Source organism: Stegodyphus dumicola, chromosome 8 (assembly GCF_044657685.1).
Source record: "Stegodyphus dumicola isolate Sdum_Otavi_A_Nest chromosome 8, ASM4465768v1".
In the NCBI taxonomy this organism is placed as follows: domain Eukaryota; kingdom Metazoa; phylum Arthropoda; class Arachnida; order Araneae; family Eresidae; genus Stegodyphus; species Stegodyphus dumicola.
Window position 1 is genome coordinate 37,827,253 of NC_140775.1, and position 20,636 is coordinate 37,847,888.

Below are 20,636 nucleotides of genomic sequence, written 5' to 3' on the forward strand. Positions count from 1 at the left end.
GTTTTCTGTTCTGATTATGAATGCGAATGAAAATTTTACTTGTATACTACGGCTCTGGCATAGGTACCACCATTATGGAGGTTGCTTTCTTCAAATTAAAAACCAACTTCCGTAAGGGTTCGCGGAGCTATATGAAGCACCTTTTATAAGGCCATTCTTATGAAGGTTTCTGTCTTGCAGAACAGCAAACGACGTGCAAAAAGGTACCAGCACTTCTATATCGAGATACTATTGAGAACGTTTACATACTGGACATAAGTGAAGGTGCGGCACCTTTAAACCAAAATGCTCATTAACGTTTCTTTCTTACAGGCGTATGAGTTTCAAAATATACGCGCACTTTTGTGTCGAAAACTCTTATGAAGGTTTCTTTCTGCCTTAGAGAAAAGCGGACGGCTCGCAGAAGTGCCAGTACCTTCACGGCAGGGCACTATTACGGCGGCGTCCTGCTATCTACAATGCCGCTACACAATTCTATTACTGCCATTGACTAATTTATGTCAGTCTATACTCGGAGCACATAACAACAATCTGATATGAACAAGAAGGCTTGTTAGAAACAATTTGGCATAATCAATTGAATAACCACTTTAGATATTTAGCTGAATAACTATTTTATATATAATCATACCCAACTAAATAACTATTTTACACATAAACCAATTACCAACTGACTAACTATTTTATATACAACCAATCACCAACTGAATAATCATTTTACAATTTACCAGTAACCATTTTGCAAACCAAGTGAATACAGACTGACAAACTTACTGACATTCAGTAAGATAAAAGATAAATTTACACTTATAGAACATAACCATTTAAATCAGAGGCCCGGATGGGCTATTGGGAATTTGGTAAATTTCCAGAAGCGCCGATGACTATAGGTCTTGTCACTAAAGATACTGACACTTTTATGCAAGTTGGCAACTGTTCGCCAAAGCACAAGTTATCGTAAAACTGCTGGGACATACAGATGTTCGCATTTGGACGAAAGGGAATTTCTCCAAGTTATATAAACTGAACTCCATAAAGGTACCTATGCCCATATCAAGGAATTTTACCAGGGTTCCTAATAAAGATGTTCCGATATAAAGGTACCGGCACCTCTTCTTCAAGCCAAAAAGTGAACTTACTAAATTGTAACGCCATCATAAGAGTTTTGGCACCTCTTGTAACAGGCTATTTTTGGCCATCAGTGGCCCACTTGCACAAAAGCGCCAGTACCTTTGCAATGAAGATTTCGCAACCTTCATAAATCTGGAGCAAGTTGCTTTCTGCAAGTTCTATGCTGAACTTAATAAAAATGCGGGCGTTTTTAGGTACGTCGGTGGCTATTAATTCAAACAGACATATGTATGGGCGTCTCGGCACGTTGATGAAGCTTGCATTCTGTGTGATGTAAGCTGGACTTCACAAGGGTGCCGGCACATTTTATGTCATGATAGGCAACGATTAACATGCAAAAACTGCCGGCACTTTTATTCAAGTCGGCAACTGTTCTCTTAAATCTTCAAAGAAATGGTCCAGAATCTTCATGATGGTTGCAGTCGTCATAGCATAAACTGAAACTGCTATGAGTGTCGGTACCTATACTGAAGTCGATGATATTTTAGATCTTCACATAAGCGTGCTGGCACATTGGCGAAAGTTGCCTTCTTCATGGTAAAAACTTAACATCTTAAAGGTGCCAGGCACTTCTTAATGTCTTGATGAACAATGGCTAACTTTGGTGTCGGAACCTTTACTCAAGTCAACGATTGTTGACTAAGATTTTAAAAAGACCGTACCGGAAACTTGACGAAGGCTGCATTCTTATTATATAAATTGAACTTCAGGCTTCATTCTTATTATATAAACTGAACATTATAAGGATATACCAGATATCTTTTTGTCTTAATGCTAAGTATTCTTGTATCCCAGAAAAAATGCTGAACTTGAATAAAGGTGCCGGAACTTTTATGCAAATTGGCCGCGTCAGTGAGATCATCTCCATTCGACCCTGCATTAGACTAAATTTGTTTCAATTTTGAAAAGATCTAACGGCATTGCTCCCAGTCTCGTATTCCTGTTAATTAATGTTAACTAATTAGTTACTTCTACAATGGAATTTGCGAATTCTCAGTTATTACCACGTAGAATATTGCATAACACCAACACAAAAGAATTCACCAGTTCGCTTTTAGAAAAATTTATGTCTTTTTGGCTACATGTCAAATTATCCATGGTAAGCCCGATTACAATCAGAGTCAATCTACGACATTGAAAATAAGATTACAGCTTGGATGACTCATAATACAAGCGTACAATGATCAAAGTTCTCCCTTATTTCAATTCATGAAAAAAACGTGCGTTTCATTCAACAATACTAGATCTAATTGAGCAAGTTCAAGAGATGAACTCTATATCTGATAAAAAAATGCATCCTTCAGTTGAAGCTAGATGTAATCCTCCTTATCGAAGTTAAATCAAAAGATACATTCGGTAACCTTACTAACCCAAGACAACACGTGCCAATTCTTACTGTGAGTATTGACATTAATATCGATTTACGCCATATCATAGTTCGATCCCTATGAAGGAGAAATTTATTTAAATTACTGAAGCCATCAGAGGCAAAGCATTCTTAGCTCAAAAGCGACCTTTTTAGCCGCCGCAGTGGGATTTTGAGTAGGTTCACTATAAACGGCGCATTACTTTTCAAACTGTTGCTATCAAATAGCATCGCCCTGCGTTATTTTTAAAGAAATTAAATAATGAAGAATCTGCACATACGTATGTATGTACGTTCCTTGCATTGTGAAACAACGATAGTGCATAGAGCCATCAAATTCTGAGTAACGTAGTCCTCTACCCGAAAATGTGCACTTGGAAGCCCGAATTTTGAATTTCAAATTAGTTTATTATGTTTATTTCATATTTTGTAAAATTTAATGGATTTTTGATTAACAAACTACACAATTTGAAAGCGAACAGTGGCAACACAGTTCGAAATAAAACATTTTTTAATCTCCAGCGCTCGAGACTGTTGCCATTCGGAAAAATGTAAGATATTTAGCTTTCAATTACGCCAATATAAAAATATACGTGCCAACTTCTAACACTCTATCGGGAATTTTAAAGCTATGCTGTTTTTAAATATTTTGCGATTCTGCAGTTGAATTACGTGGAGTTAGTATGAAGGATGTGATATTTAATAAATAAAGTTAACACATAACACGTTAATAACAAAAAGACACCCAAAAACGTTTAGTAAGCCATTTCACTAAGGAAAATATAAAAAGATAAAAATATATAAAATGTACGCCAACACTTAACATTGCATTGAGAATTCTAAACACTCTTGCGTGCGTACGGGTCCGTAAAGACTGAATGCACACAGAACAGATGACAGCTTGATAAAATTTATTTTATCATAAGAAACATTTCACATTTCTGAAATTTTCTCACAAAAAATATTCCTACAGCTCATTCAAGTATCACAAAGTACAATCAGTAGTTACACTTCAAACTATCAGAAACGTTAAACACAATGATAAGCGCATATGAAGAGCGAAGTTAACGCAGAGATATCTCAACACTCCGAAACACACTAAACTACAAACAATTGAGAAACTGATGCTCTTTACAATCTTACATAGTTTCCACCCGACCGTCGAGATATTTCTAGTATAGTTCGACCGTCTCAAACGCAACCCTGGCTGGCATTCTGCCAAAACACATAGACTTGTCCAAAAGGGCCGCTATTTCTTGCTATGATGTGAAAGTCTTTTCTTCTCCGGAAATAGATACGCCGGAGGGAAAGAAAGTCCCCATCCTTCCACCCTATTTTGAGAATAATTCGGTCCGAATGGCGCATGCGTGTTTGCGCTCATGGTCGCGGATGAGGCGGTCGAACTATACTTTCTGATTCTTGAAATTACTGGAAGGCATATGAAGGCATATGATACAGTTACAGCTAACATAGGAATCAATTACAATTATTCAATTACCATTACAATTATAGAGGAATGGGATCAAAATGTCGGCAAATGGTCGTCAGGTTTGGCGACTTTTGGCGATTTTGAGATAGCCATTTACTCAATATTAAATAGAACTGCCCCTTTATTTTTCCGGCATAACATCGTTTTTCTCAAACTTTTCATGCAGCAAAATAAAACTTCAGCAAAACACAATTTCGTATATAATTTCACTCATATTATTTGTATATGTACAAAATTCGTAACATACATATGTTAGCTTTTAAAAATTTTGTGATTTTGTTGTTGAACTTGTATGCGGCTTAAGTGCGAAGAAAACAATGCTTAATAATAAAGTTAAAAAAAAAAAATAGAGGGTTAGTGAGAGTAAGTGCAAGAGTTAACTGGTAGACAGTGAGCTCAGTGAGATAGTAAAAGACCTTAACACACGTTTTTAGGCTACTTTCAAAATCCGATTTTTTTTTTTTTTCTTTTTTTCTTTTTTCTCTTCTCCCTTTTTTTATATAACTATTTTAGGCGGTTGGGAATAGAAGCGGATAGTATATAAAAAGATGTCTATAATACTTCGTATATTTAAAAACCAAAAATAACCGAAATAAGTCGAACAACAGTACATATGGATTTTCCATTATTTATTTATAGAGATATGCATGCACAAGTATTGATCAAACAGGGAAAAAAAATAAAAAAATTATTCAAACACTTGGGAAAAAAGGGGGGGGAGACATAACGTAAGGCCGGAAGAAATCACGAATGCCTTCAAAAAAATCACAGCCACGTTATTAACTTCCTTCTTTTTCAAGCCTTTTTTTCAGCTTTTTTTATCTCTAAGCCGGTGTGTCAACAAGACCTGTTTGCACAAGACGAAAGTTCTGTTGATGAAGCTCTTTGGAATCATTGCACCAAACAGCAAGATAATAGAAAACAGTAGTTGAAAAAATTCACTGAGATAATCCCCCCCTCCCCAAATATAGTATCAGATCCCCACCTGACTGTTCGTTTCATTGCTACAGATTTAGGGAAGAGTAAAATCATTCTCTTTATTATACGCAGGAACAGTAGAATTCATTTCGTATGTTTAAATGATTTTATTTGTTTTGGTTTATCCGTTCGGTTGTTTCTGCGATCAAAATCTTAAATGTTTTGGCTTCCTTTCTATCTATTAGAATTTTTTGAAATTTTCGAATTAACGTACGCCGCTTTAAAGTGTGATCACGTTTGTCCACGGCTATTCGGCGATATTAAACGATACCATAAAATATCCTGCAGAATAACAAGGAAATTTAATTAGTTTAACAAAAATATAACTAAAAACGTATAAATACTTATTTTCACAACAGTTTAATTAGGAAAAACGAAAGTTTGTTTATGAAATGTTCATACTGTCTTTAACGCAAAGGTTTGTTTATGAATTTTTCATAACGTTTCTGGAAATTAATTGACCGATGCTGTGCCCCTAAATTTAATAACCGAAGGGCATTCTTCATTGGAGGAAAACATGCCACTGTAAAATTATAAAAAAGAAAAGAAATAAATAATTAAAAAAAAAAAAAGAAAATCTGAAAGGTTTCAGATTTTAAATTACTTTCAAAGGGGCGTTTTGTTAACATTCTGTCTGTTACCTTTATTTATTAAATATCACGTTCTTCGCACTTAAACCATAAAATTCAGTTTAAGAGCAATATCGCAAAATATTTTTAAATTGAACATATCTTTAGAATTTAGGATACAGACTCTCGCGCGCTGGAGACAAAAATGTTTTTTCTGTACAACGTTGCCATTGCTCGTTTTGAAATCCTTGAGTTTGTTCGGAAATTCGTTAAAGTTTTACAAAATATGAAATCGATAATGAAAAAATTCCAAATTTCAAAGGCTCTAGGTACAGTTGTTTTATCACAATGCCAGAAATATACGTACATTTATGCAGATTTTTCATTATTTAATTTCTTGAAATATAATGCAGGACTCTAACAAATGGTGGCAACAGTTTGAAAAGTGAAACGGACATTTATAGTGAACCAACGTAAAATCGCAAATCTAAAATAATAGTCCTTCAGGGACTAGACTAAGATAAAGAAAATCTGAAAGGTTTCAGATTTTAAATTGCGTCCAAAGGGGCGTTTTTTTTAAACATTTTCTATGTTACCTTTACTTATTAAATATCATGTTCTTAACCATAAAATAACCATAAAACTTAAACCATAAAATTCAGTTCAACAATATCGCAAAACAATTTTAAATTGAGCATATCTTTAGAATTTCCGATACACAGTCTCACGCGCTGTAGATAAAAATGTTTTTTCTGTACAACGTTGCCATTGCTCGCTTTGAAATCCTTCAGTTTGTTAATCAAAAATTCATTAGTTTTACAAAATATGAAATCGATCATTAAACAAATTTCAAATTTCAAATTTGGCCTTCCAGATGCCCATATTCGCAGGAAGATTTCGTTATTCAAAATTTGATGGCTCTTAGTACCGTTGTTGTATCCCAATGCGAGATTAGAAACATACATACATTTATCTAGATTCATCATTTTTTAATTTCTTTAAATATAACACAGGTGGATAATATTTGGCGGCAACAATTTGAAAAGTGAACCGACATTTATAGTGAACCAACGCAAAATGCCAAAACAAAATTAATAGTCCTTCAAAGCAAACTGTTCCTTTGGACTAATTAAGCAAAATAAGTAACCTTTGTTTGTCGTAGACGTTTTCAGGTTTTTTTTTTTTTTTTTGTCCTTCAAGAAGAAAGAAAAAATTCTGTAGAGAAGTTTTTGCTCATGAAAAAGACAGACGTGTGAGATCAACCCCAAAATCGATAGAGTTATTCAAAATCTACGTCAAACGAATGTTGCGCTTTTTTAGCCTAATTTTAAATGGTGGACTGAAATCGAAACTAAGATATCTGGCTACGTAACACCTGACCTGGTGACATTTCTTTGTTACTTGGCAGTTTTTATGATCTATTTAAACCTAGTTTGGCAAATTTATCTTTCATTTGACGACATTAAAAATGTATCCTATAGTAATTTGATCATATTGTTACGAAATGTACAGGCCCGATAAGATGGCTTCCCCGCAAAGCAGTCTTAGGGTTGCCATAAAATGGCAAAAGAAGGCAGGGTTGCCATATTTGGCGAGAAATCAGCCATTTGGCGACATTTGGCTATATACCATGGACGCATGGAAAATCTTCTGGAACGAATTCTTACCGGTTTAGCCCAGAATGTTCTCGGAACACAAGCCGAAAGCTATATAAACCCTGCTGGTCCGCAGTCAGTGTGTGTGCCTCGTCTAGCGAGCTGTTAGTCAGTCGTTGAGCGAGTGTCTCGAAGTCTACCGCCGAGTTGGTCGTTGAGTGCATCGAGAGAGTCTTTTAGTGCATCGCGAATTAGTGCATCGTCTAATTTTGTCTTAGACTGTGCATCGTCGAGTGCATCGCGTGGAGAGTCTCGAGAGTACGTGGAGTTCCGAGAATGACCAAGAAGAGTTGGGAGCTGTACTGGGTGCTTTGCGGTGAAGCTGTCTCCACCGTTATTACCTGACAGTGTGTCGCTGAAAGTGTCAGCGTGTTTATAACAGTTCGACAACTGTAAAAGTGATTTTGGAGCTATCTGATTAATATTGGTAAATAAAAGGTGTTTCGATACTTCATCCAGCGTCGTCGTTATTCACTCCAAATCTACGAACCCCGCACGAACGTGAAGGAAGAAAATAACGTAACAATATTAACCGAACTGCCGATCACAAGAAGCCATGCCTTTTTCCATGTTTTTCTACAAAAGGATGCATACATACAATCGATAACAGAATCCGAATGATAGCATTAACCGCGATACATTAAGCGGCGCTACTGTATGGTGATTGCACAACAATATTTCAAAACTAACTGCTTCTCCTTAACTATTTATTCGAAAAATTACATAATGAATTTATTGAGTACAGTTAATGATTGATAAGAACAGAGATAAAGAACAGCTTTTAAATTGCTTAGTTTGTTAAACAAAAACAGACAGATTAAATCTAAAGGAAAAAAATAAATATCTTACATTTGACAGAATGGAAATATAAAGGCACGTGGAATATAAAAATATTTTATTTCGAACAATGGTAACATACTTCTTTCAAATCGCTGAAGTTTGTTGTGTTTGTTTGCGAAGCACATATTCCGACTACATGTGTTCAATATTTTATTGCCGTCATTTTCCCGCTTTGCGAGTAACACACAATATACATTACATACAGACTTTTCATTATTTAATATTAAAAGATTAGGTCTTTTTTTTTGGGGGGGGAGGGGGGTTTCAATTTTCATTATATACTCGCTTAACGATAAAAAAACGAAGAATTTCGGTAATGAAAAGATAAAAAATAATAGTCATCAAAATTAATTTCTTATGGAATCTTTAATACGATTTACCAGAGCTCAGCGATTTCCTTCCATTTTTACTTCCTTATACGAAGTTATTGTAATCACGAAAAATTTCGGGTATCTTAATTAAGCAGAAACATCTATTTAGACCGTTCCTGAATCCATTTGGACATATATATATTTTTTAAAGATGGGAGTGCTATGACATCTAGTTATGTACCTCTCTTTTTTTACTGCAATCGGTAGTATCAGCACTATCCCCTTTACCCAACTTAAAACTCCTTACCTAGCCGTTTTATTTTCACAATTCTTGGTCGTAGTAGTATACTTTCAGTTACAGAAGTGTTTCAAATGACGAAAATATTCATGTTTTGGCAATGTCAAATTAAAAAAAATAATAATTTTAGACAATAGCGAAATCTAACTTTTGATGTGGTCTCCGTTCCTATAACTTATATTTGGGAAACTTTCATACTAGTTATGAAAAAAATGAAATTATAAGAAGACGATAAAAATTGACAGGATATTTAATCTTAAAATTTGGAATTTTTGATGTCATTTTCAACTTGCCTAGAGGGATCGGTTATTTGATATGGAAATTGGAGGAAATAAGTTTAAGTGAAGTCCAACAAAAAATGTGCATAATTTAATAGGCCGTACGAGGAAGTCATGTCAGAGGATGTTGGATACATCAGATGACCTTGAAAAAAAAATGACGTCAGGTTCCTGGTGCGAAACGAAGGAATAAGTACTTTATGTTCTTCCCTTTCAAAGGACTCGCAAAAAACAAAATGTCTATGTCATAGAAGGCAGCAATGAAACGTTATTATTAAATTGAAAATAAATACGAATAAATAAATGAAAATAATTGCATTAACTTAATTTAACCATCCGTTAAACTTTTAATTCAAATAAAGTTACTTATAAGGGGTGAGTTGCGAGCTTTTTCAAAAGCACAAAAAATGATGTTTAAAAATACAATTTACAATTAATATAATAATGCAAAGTACACGAACATAACACTAAACATTATACATAATATATAATACTTTACTATTGTTCTACCCATGAACACACTCATCTGTTTTCGCTTCAGGGAACATCAGGGAATTGCATAAATTCGGCATAGCGCCCATTAAACATTACATACATGGATTATATGCATGGATTATATGCATTATTGTTGTCCACCCGCATACACGCAATCCGTTTTCATTTAAAAACAACACATAATTGCACAAACTCGGCATCGCGCCCAATCTCAGCATTGCACATATTTTACATTATATGATTCATTTATTGTTGTTCAAATATCTCGGAATCCCATTAATACCGGTTATCAAAAATAACAGAAGAATGTCGCGAAAATAAAATCGACCAACGAAAAAGAAGGGTTACTAAGATAAAATCATTTTCAAACATAAAAAATCGCCAAATTTGGGGTGCCTTTTATTCTTCACTTTAGCTACTTTTAATAATTTCATAATTCAATAACAATAGCTTCAGAAAATAAATAATTCAATAATCTTTATATTCGAGCGCAATGACGCACGCAATAAACGAACGTAATGAACGTAATAAAATGATTGCAGAATGCAATGATAAATTTAAAAAAAAAAAAAAGCGGTACATCGCATGCAACATGATTACCAAGCTTTTTACGTCACAAGATATTATATTGAAATGCATTAAAAAGTTTTTTAAAAAATTTTTTTATTTATCACAATATTCTTTGTCATACGAGGCAATAAAATAATTGTGAGAAGCCTAAATTAAATATTAATAACATTTAAAAGAAATATATAGATATGATAGATGGTACAGGAATGACAATAAGAATGATCGCTTTCAATGAATTTCAATATTTTCTAGAAAGTTTTGATTTTAAAATCATAACCGTTGACAATCACGGTTTTATTATTAATCTAACAGGTTATAACTAAGTGGAAAACCTAATTTTAAAAAAACTTTTACAATATTTAACTAAAACCATGTAACTTATAACGTATTCATATTTCATTTTTAAATCATTAAAATGTCAAAGTTCGAACGGAATTTTGAATGATTTTTTTAAAAAAAATCTTTCTTAGCTTCATTTCAGCTCACAAGAGAGTTAACATTTTAATATCTTAAAGAGGTCCGTTTGTCCTTGTACCCTAGAAAAGTATCTTATTAAAAGCAAAGTTCAATATAAAGAAAGAAATATTTTACTTGATAATACATCAGGACAACTATTTCTTCTAATTGCTTTTGCAAACATACTGGAGTCCTGAGCAAGAACAGGAAGTTTACTTTAAACTATGTTCGTGAAAGTGTAGAACATACGACACAAATGGTTTAACTACACTTTATTCTTCACAGCTTACAGCTGTTCCCGCACTTCGGGATACAAAGACCAGTACTTATGGTCTGAAACGTAAAAAATAAGAACTGCAAACTAACTAAATTAAATAAGAACTAAATTCAAATATTTTACAGAGACTAGTAACGTGAAGTTTGGCTTTTTAAGCTTTAAGTATGTAGTGAGCAGAATGCGGGAACTACAATACGTCTTCAAGTATCAAAGAGAACTAAGTTCTGGGATCAAGAGGCAGACAAGAACTGACTGAATAAGCACGCGCGAGGAAAGGTAGCCAGAAATCTCTCTCTCTTTCTTGGGTGTTGGTGTTGGTGTATTTAATTATGGCAAAGCACACGAGGGCTATCTGCCTAAAGGGAGGGATGCCTTTCGTGGAGGACTTTCTAAGGGAAACTGGCTCGTATACACGTTACACATGGGGAAAACCACGAAAACGCCCATGCAGCCAGCCCGTCTCTTTCTTGGGTAAAGCCACAACTTAAATACTTAACAGTTTGCAAGTAATATTTGCATAACTAAATCTGTTCGCGTTTATTCTGGCCGGAAATGGAAAATAAGAGAGGATAGTAAAGTTTGAAAATTAAATAAACTTTAGTTAGTAAAACTTAAAATCCTTACAAATATTTCTGGGTATATTTTAAAAAGCTATCGGCTCGATTTACGTGTGAAATTCGAAATAAAAATAATCGCCAAAATCACACTTAAATTTCGCCGATTTGCAACATCAATCCTGTTCTTAAAATTATTTAATTAGAGACATTCCGGTTAAATTAGTGAACAATAGAACAATTTGGGCAATCTCTACAGAAGAATTTAACGAATAAGTAAACACTTCGAAAAAGAGAACGGTATTTCATTTTTAGTCCAAAGGGGCTATTTGACCAGAAGGACTATTATTTTCGTTTTGGCATCTTGCGTTGAAAACTTTATGAGGCTGTATCACTCTTCAAATGGTTGACACTAGATATTATTGCACTGTATTATATCTGAAGAAATTAAATAATGAGAAATCTGCATAAATGTATGTGTTTCTCGCATTGTGATAAAACAACGGTACCTAGAGCCATTCAGTTTTGAATGACGTAATCCAAATTTAAAATTTGGAATTTGTTTTATCGATTTCATATTTTATAAAACGTTAACGAATTTTTGATTAACAAAACTCAAGAATTTCAAAGCGAGCTATGACAACGTTGTAAAGAAAAAACATTTTTATCTCCAGCGCGCGAGACTGTGTATCGGAAATTCTAAAGATATGCTGAATTTAAAATTATTTTGGGATATTGCTCTTGATTTTTATTTTATTTTTTTTTAAATTGATCTTTTACATTTATAGTAGTTTAGAATATTGACCAGAATGCACATGTGAAATGAACGACTACCCAAATCTTCGTTAGAGTACTATATCTTACGGAAACTAGTCGAATTGCTTTGGACCGTGATAAAGCTTACAATAGCTATCTGCTTAAGGAGAAGAATATCTTCGAGGAGGACTTAATAAAGGACACTGATTCGTATTTACGTCACACATGAGGCAAACCACGGAAGCTTCCACGCGCAGAGCTTAAATTGCAGCTGAGCCCGGCTCCATTATTTTTCAGTTTTCTAACAGAAGCGCTCAATGAAACAGCTCCGGCGTTTCTTTTGTGTAAATGAACAAAAATTTCAGCAAACAAATTTTATTAAAATAATAAATATGCATTAAGAACCTATTCTAACTTCTGAATGGATGCTTTGTTTCCTGGAGAAGAAACACTTTGTCGGAGGTAGAGACTTCTAAGGAAAGAAAAAGCTCCAACCCAAACACCAAAGGTTTATTTTCCAGGAAGTGCAGTGAATTTATGAGAGCGAGTAAATTTTTCGTTCCCCTAAAGTACTAAAATAGATCAACACTGGTCCAGCACAACCAACACTAGTGACTTCCCACTGCAGAGCTCTTGCACAACTTCTGAGCGATGTAACCAAACGCAGGAACGAATGCTATCACTTGCATACAGCTTACGTTTGCTCATACATTGTTATTCTATCAACAGAGCATAGCGGCCAAAACGTGTTGTTTTCGAAGCTAAATTTCTCTACACGCTTTCTCATACTCTTATACTGTCTCTAACATTGTCTTTTACTCTCATTATAGAAGCTCCGTTATCGTTTTATCTTTTTTTCATTCGTTTTATCTTTTTTTCATTCGCGTGTTGCATATAAGTAGAATGGCTTATGTTTCTTCCAGCCGGAAGCCCCAAAAAGGATAAGCCCAATATTTTATTATTTCATTAATTTAATAATTTAAAATCATAAATTTAAATTTTAATCGTTAAATTTGTTTTTATCTCTTTAAACTGTATTGAATTTTAATTTAATTATTTTAATTATTAGTTTTTTTTATTATTTTTCATTTTTTCCCCTTCTTCTAACGGTCTTCCATACGGTTCCGACAATTCTTATTTTAGGTATTACGCTCTGCCCATACAGATATAGCTTGTTTGGCTGGTTTTTGAACCCAAATCTGACTACCAGTGGCAGCGATTTTACCGCTCGACCACTGGAGGGCTGGAATCGGCCAGATCATTTGATTTTGCAAACTTTACGATTTTATATTAAAGGTTAGGTCTGATTATTTTGAATATAACAAAAGACACGGGGGCTATCTGTCTAAGAGAGGGATATCTTCGTAGAGGATTTTCTATAGGAAACTGGTTCGCACTCATGTTACAAGTGGAGAAAACCACGAAATTCAACGACGCAGCCAACCCTTTAGACTGGGATCGAACTTCCAGCATTCAGCGATTTTAACCACTCGGTCGCTTACCGGGCTTTGTCGTAAAGGAAAGGAAATGGAAGTTCAGTGCAATTAAGAATGGCGTAGTAACCGGAAATTTCTTTTAGAGCGTAAAAAATGGATTTATGTATAACTGAATTATTTATTTTTGATTTAGTACGTAGAGAGACTAAGTAAATTCGGATAGGGAACTCATATTTTTTGTACATTGCGGATAATGGAACATGATAAATACCAATACATGATAATAATACTTCAATAAATTAACAAAAAGCTGACTTAACTTGGCATGCGAAGAGGACGAATTTCCAAATTTTGGTTAGGGCATCTCGGTAATCAGTATTACGAAAGATAATCAATAATTTATACGAAGCAATCCAAATAACTGCAAACAAGACATCTGGTATCAAACATTCGAAATCCGGATATTTAGAATCTGCTATCCGAAATTCGGATAACAGGAGTTCTTATTTGGACATTAGACATATCTCAAGAATTATCATTTGAGTAACGAACATCGCATCATCGTTAACACGTTTTTGTTCACACACATAAATGATACACGGACACATTTATAGGATGTCTGCGTGTATCATACACACACATCTGACGCATTCACACGTTGCCGGGTTATCAAAGTTAAAATCATTGCAATTTTTTACTTTATTTGCTTGCAGTGTTTCATTTCTTCATACGGTCTTTTTAACTTTGCCAGCCACCTAAAATAATTATCATAAAAAAGAATATACTAATGATTTTATTGAGCATAACTAGCATAATTTCATGAAAATATTTTAACTTTATATTTAGACCTCAGTTGACTCAAATGCATTTTAATTTAAACAAATCAGATAAAAAAGTAGAAAACATATTCTTGTGAACTGCGTTTATTGCTTTAAAACGCTTTGATTTGTAACTGAATATCAGAGAGATTTAAATTAGAAAGTTAAATATTTTACGCTTTAATAAATGGCAACACACACACGCGTGGAAGGTAAAAGTATTTTATTTCAAGCAGTGGCAACACATTCCTTTTAAATAGCTGAGTTTGTGAAACTTAAGCCAGGTCGAACGGCGTAACACTGATACCAGTGCAGGAAGCAATACACCTGTGGAACAAATGGTCTCTTCAAATGTTTATGGCAAAATAAAGAGTTTTGTTGATTAAAACTGAAAGATAAGAATCTTACATTTTACGGAATGGCAACAGGCTGACACACCAGAGATTTTTTTTTTTTCGAACAGTGTTGCTAGTGTTCGCTTCCAATCGCGCTAATCAAAAATTCGTGAAAGTCGCCCAAAATATGAAATAAATCAAAAACAAATTCAAAATTCGGGCTTCGAGGTGCGCATGTTTCGGTGGAGGACTACGCGAGTCAAAATTTGGTGGCTTAAAAAAGGCGCTTTCTTCCACAATGCGAGAAACATACAGACATGCGTACAAACACATTTTTCATTATTTTAAAAATAGAAATGTATATCACATTTTCGGATATTAGCGTATTTTGTTCTGATACGTGCTTCGTTATGACTAACTAATACGACAGATACAAATTACTTCTTTTACAATGAAAGCAATTTATGAATCAAATCTAAAACGTTTCCTAAAATAACTATTACAAAGAAACTTGGCTATACAGTAAACTACATACGTTATGTAACGCGAATTAAATTCCAGCGAGAGTTACAATGGTGCAAAAAGGCTGTTATTTATTGTTCGATCACACAGCGGACCTTCCACTGTGTGAAAAAATGCTTAAATCCCTGAAAACTGGATGTCAAGTAGAAAAGTGCGCATCCGTGCGTATTAAAAAACATACATTTTTATTAATTAATTCAGAAAGATCAGCAATAATATTATTATTGCAAACTTTCATATATCTATTATTGGATAATTTAACAAGACAAATTTAATAAAGGAAAAAATGATGCTATCTCAGAAGACTCAAACACCCAGCAAAATCACGCACATGAAAATGTTCCATCACATTACGAGCCAAATTCGCGGATGGATTTCGAGTTTCCTTTTTTTTTTCTGGTGCTTGGCACGCCGCTTAGTGGCGCACAGCACAGGGAAGGAAGGCGACTCCCTCCCCGCGAACCGCGAATTACTAGCACAAGTTTCGGGAGGGTGTGAGGGATTGCGTCACTAAAGTAGTTTACAACTTTTCATAACAAATTCAGAAAACAACTACAAAACAAGAGCTGAATTTCCTTAGTGATTAATATTTTGGAAAATAGGTAAAATAGCATTTGTTATGAAATTCAGAACTTGCGCCTTAAAAATATTTGCAAAAAATTACACCTTTAAATAATAATAACCTTAAAATTAATAACCTTAAAAATGCAATAATTATGCCTTAAAAATAATCACAAAAAATTAAACCTTAAAAATACTACGCCTTAATAATAATTCCGATTTAAAATTATTTACAGAAAACTAATTTTTAAAGTATTGCGCCTTAAAATAATAATTATTACACCTTAAAAATATTTACATTTCTCTGCGAATTCTGCACATTACGCTACGGAACTTATTTCTTGTTCCCTCTATATGATCTGTATGTACGTTCTTCGCATAATGGAAAAACCACGGCAGCTAGAGCCACCAAATTTTGAACCGCAACCGGAGTCAGAAAATAAATAAAAATTAAAAGTACATAAAAAGAATATTCCATCCAAATAATAAAGTAAGAAAAGAGAATAAAAATTCGAACATAAAAAAAAGTAACAAAACACCAGACGATAAATAAAACGTGATAACAATGCAGTTATTGCTCATTGAAAGATAAATTCATGAAGAAAGAGAACTGACATAACATCCCCATATTTGTTTAGCCTATTTTTAAAGAAGAGCAGTTGCTATGATTCAGCAGTGATTCACGGAGAGAAGAAAGAACAATATGTATACGAATGATATGTATTGCGTTTTCATTAATGTTACATCTTTAATAATGCTTACAGGCTCGAGAGGTCCGGGGTTCGAGTCCCTGCGAGGGCATTGCTAATTTTTTATGTCTTCTGCTTCGAAATAGCCTTACGTCTCTACAGTGTTATTTTTCTTAAACTGTTCAGCCAACTTTTTATCGTATGCATTCCTCCGAATTAATCTAACAGTTTCTAAGAAAGGTTACTATACTGTATTATATTATTACATTATTTAAAACAGTAAAAAATGGCAAGCAATCCCATAAACGGACATCTGAGTACCAGAAGGCGGACAATTGGAATTCAACAGTAACTGATTCCGGAAGATGCCATACAGCAATAAAATATATCAAATTATCAGCAAAACAGGTGATTCCTTGTAGAACATTATGACCCAGGCGAAATTCGGTTAAAAAATCTCAACTCACGCACATTATTTTGCAAAATTAATAACCCTTGAATTAAAACATATGGCTCAACGGAACTCCTACATATGTATGATTAGCCTGTTTATTTTAACACTTTACTGTACAGTGTTTTTAATATTTTGCCTATTTATTATTACTTAAGAATATTTGTAACTCTTCAAAGTCCCTAGAAATAATCTAGAATCCGAGAAATCAACAAGAAAATATCAGTTCAATATTACTATATTGCATCATTTTAAAGCCCTTGCGGAACCCTTGAAATAAAACTTCATCTTACGGAAGCCTTACATAATATGTATCATTGGCCTAGATACTAATACTTAGCCGATTTATTAGACTATTTTATATTAATTTGTTTACTTATTAGTATGCCAGATTTTTTCCAACGCTTGTGGAACTCCTAAAATACTCCCTAAATTCGTGATATTAGGGACAGTAAAACTATGGTTGAGAAACTTCAGTTCACAATCATTATATTCCATCTTTTACAGCCCAAATTATGGAATCCTTGAAATAAAACTTCATCTTAGGGAAGCCCCACACATATATTTCATGATTAGCCTACATATTATTACTTAGCCAATTTATTGATCTATTTTGTACTATTTTTCTAGTTATTACTATTTTGGATTGGTTCCGTCTTTTGTGGAACCCTTGAAATAACATCAAGGTCTGGAGAAACATGGTTGAGCAATCTCGGTTCACAACCCTCACGGAACCATCGAAATAAAACTTTTATCTTAAGAAAGCTCTACATTAAACATTACTATATGATTAGCTTATGTTATTATTTAGCCAATTTATTTGCGCATTTTTTACCAAATTCCACAATTTAAAGCCCTCGCGGAGGTCCTTAAAAATATAGGAGTCCGTGGGAATACCACCTAAGAAACTATAATTCACAGTATTTTGAGTTATTTACTAATACTTTATAGGAAATCAAGCTATTTTCGAACTGTATTCGTTAACATTATAACTTAAAAATAAGTCTAAATAAAAATTAAAAGAAACACAATTGTGTACTCACGAGAAATGGACGGTATCCTTGAAGAATTGCTCCGCCTCTCATGCTTTTCACTGCGCAGTCGCTTCGTTTGGGGTTCGTGGCTACCGTTCCTCGAGTGCCCGTTCGCCGACCCCGTCCGCACCCACTGGTACCGCCCCGGCAAGGGCGTCTCTGTTTGGAAATCGAAGTTCCACCTTTGTTTTTGTTCTTCCTGCAGCTCCTCGCAAGCTCCGGACAACCTCTCGCTCGTGGAGGCGCCGAAGTTGAAAAGAGTTCGACAAGCATGGGATTCCAATATTCTGGCGATGTGGTCATCCACTTTTTCTGTTTCCTGCTCCTTCAGCTGATCACCCTTCATACTATCTCTCCGCTTGTGATCATCCATAACTCCCCCGAGAGGATGATAATCACACGATCACATTTTCCCAGCAGCCAGATGGGAAAGTAGCACTTGTTTCGTTTTCGGTTTCTCACCCTTTGCTTCCTGGGAAAGGGTTTTCCCCCACCCTCTGCTTCCTGGGGAAAAAATTCAATTCGGAGGGGCGTGTCCCAGGTGACCGCTGGTACACTTGCTTGAATAAAAACCTGGACTCACTTTTTTTGATTTAGCAACACAATAATTGCAAGAAATGTGACTCCTGTTGATGAATTCATATTGCAGAGATATGCAAACTTGGGCAACTTCTGAGCTTTGGCAGTTATATTCCGTCAATGCACACAGTCCGAAATGGTTTGTAAACAAACACAAGCATGGAAAGTTCACGTACTACAACCCGTGCTGGCGGTTGTTGTCCCAGTGACGTTGTCGGTCGTTCGATTTTAAATCCCATGATGCATCGCAACGTTGTAGTAAATAGATAAATCGACTAACTGCATATAAAAAGCTAGAGCACGCGGGCTGCAATTGCGAGCGTCCACTGCTCGCCCTCCTCGTTGCCAAGCTCAAAAAATAAAATAAAATGAATAAGTCATCCGCGAGTTTTAATTACGGTATGCCTCTCGGCCGTTGATTGCGCTGCGCCTGCGCGAGTGACACCACTCAGCACGTCACCGATGCCTTCGTTTGAAGACGACGTAAACAAAACTTTATCGCGGGGAGGCGAACCCGGCGGTTGGATTTTTTCTTTTTTCTTTCGCTCTTTCCTCTTTTTATTTTTTTTTGCTTCTTCCTTTTTTTTTTTTTTTTTTTTTTTTTTCCCCCGAGTTGGCGATTGCTCAGCTAGCGTCGTTCTACGTAACAGAACATGCGTCACGGCGAGAATCCGGGATTTTAGGGTTGCCAAACAAAAGGGCGTCAGTCATCTATTCCCCTTGTTACAAATCTGTCGCCAAATAACGAAAGATGATTTTTTTTTTAGTTCTCTGTTACGGAAAGCCGCGGCGAATTTGAAATAAAACTATGATCTGCTGTACTAAATTACAGAAATATCAAACAAATATCATTTTATTTTATCGCTAATGTAACAGCTACATTGCAGATTTCCTCTTTTTCATTTAAATATTTAAATAAATTCTGTTAATGAATTAAAGCGTAACTTCCAAAATTGTTCAACATTATTAGGAGTAAACTTTAATCACACGTAAAATTCAGTTTACTTTTATTTTATTTTATTTTCTATATATATTTTTAAGAATAGTAGATACGTCAGCTACTATTCTTTAATCTTAATTATTTAATTCTTTAAGGCACCTCTGTCATTTAAGTATATAAATAAATTTTGGAAACGAAATAAAGCTAAAAATTGCTTTACATTATCACGAGTAAACTTAAAAAATAACACATAAAATTCAGTTTACTTTTTTTTTAAAGAACAAATAAAAAGATAATTAATTATATTAGATTTTTTTTAATGTACATGGTATTAAATAATTCTTTCAAATTTTATTTCTGAGTTTCGGATCCTCAGGATTCGGAGGAGACCCTTGGTATACGTGAATAAAGAATAGTATACTCCACTGATAAGCGTAAATATAAGATATTTAATTTATACAACTAACATATTTGTAACATTCTATCTATACGTTCCTACGCGTCTAGAATCCTAATTCACTGGCTGGCGCCATTTTTATATTATTTACTGATTTATTTTTTAACTACGTACTTTCATCCTTATTTTCATAAAAGAATGGGTAATATTTATTAGCAGCAATAGAGGTACTATTAGTCTCAGACCACATTACTTGTCCACATCACTGTCAAATAAAAGGATATTGCAACCAAATGTTACTTATCACCACCTATTATTTATAAAGAAATTATATAGTGAATATTAAAAAAATGTATGAAAACACTTTAAACAATTTCAACAGAAACAAAAGAATGTTGCCACCAAATGCTGTCGCCATGTATTATTTTTAAAGACATGTTATAGGGAATTTAAAAAAAAATGTACCACAAAAATTAAAACTTTATCAGAATTCTAAAGATATAAAAATATACTTTTGTTTAGCCGAAGGGAGAATTTGCCCAGAAGGGATATTAATTTTATTTTGGCATTTTGCGTTGGTTCATTATAAAAGCCTGAACCACTTTTCAAATTGTTGCCACCAAATATTAGAGCCCTGCGTTATATTTAAAGAAATTAAATGATGAAGAATCTGCTGTATGTTTCTAGCATTGTAAAAAAAACAACGGTACCTAGAGATATCAAATTTTAAATAATGTAATCATCCACCGAATATGAGCACCTTTAAGGTTTTACGATTTCAAAGAGAGCAGTGGCAACACTGTACGAAAAAGAAAGCATTTTTATCTCCAGTACGTGAGACTGTGTATCGG

The 20,636-nt window shown here is 34.3% G+C and overlaps 1 protein-coding gene across 2 annotated transcripts in view; it reads right to left on the reverse strand.

Moving 5' to 3' along the window:
* Positions 1-19,346, reverse strand: part of LOC146995791 (uncharacterized) — a 101,932-nt gene extending 82,586 nt beyond the window's left edge. For both annotated transcript variants that reach the window (XR_015042545.1, XM_085821742.1), the window contains exon 1: positions 17,879-19,346. Coding sequence is in view for 1 of the 2 variants with exons in the window: in XM_085821742.1 (XP_085677868.1) it covers positions 17,879-18,242 (364 nt within the window). In the remaining variant the exon portion in view is untranslated. The remainder of the gene's footprint in view (positions 1-17,878) is intronic.
* Positions 19,347-20,636: the final 1,290 nt, after the last annotated feature.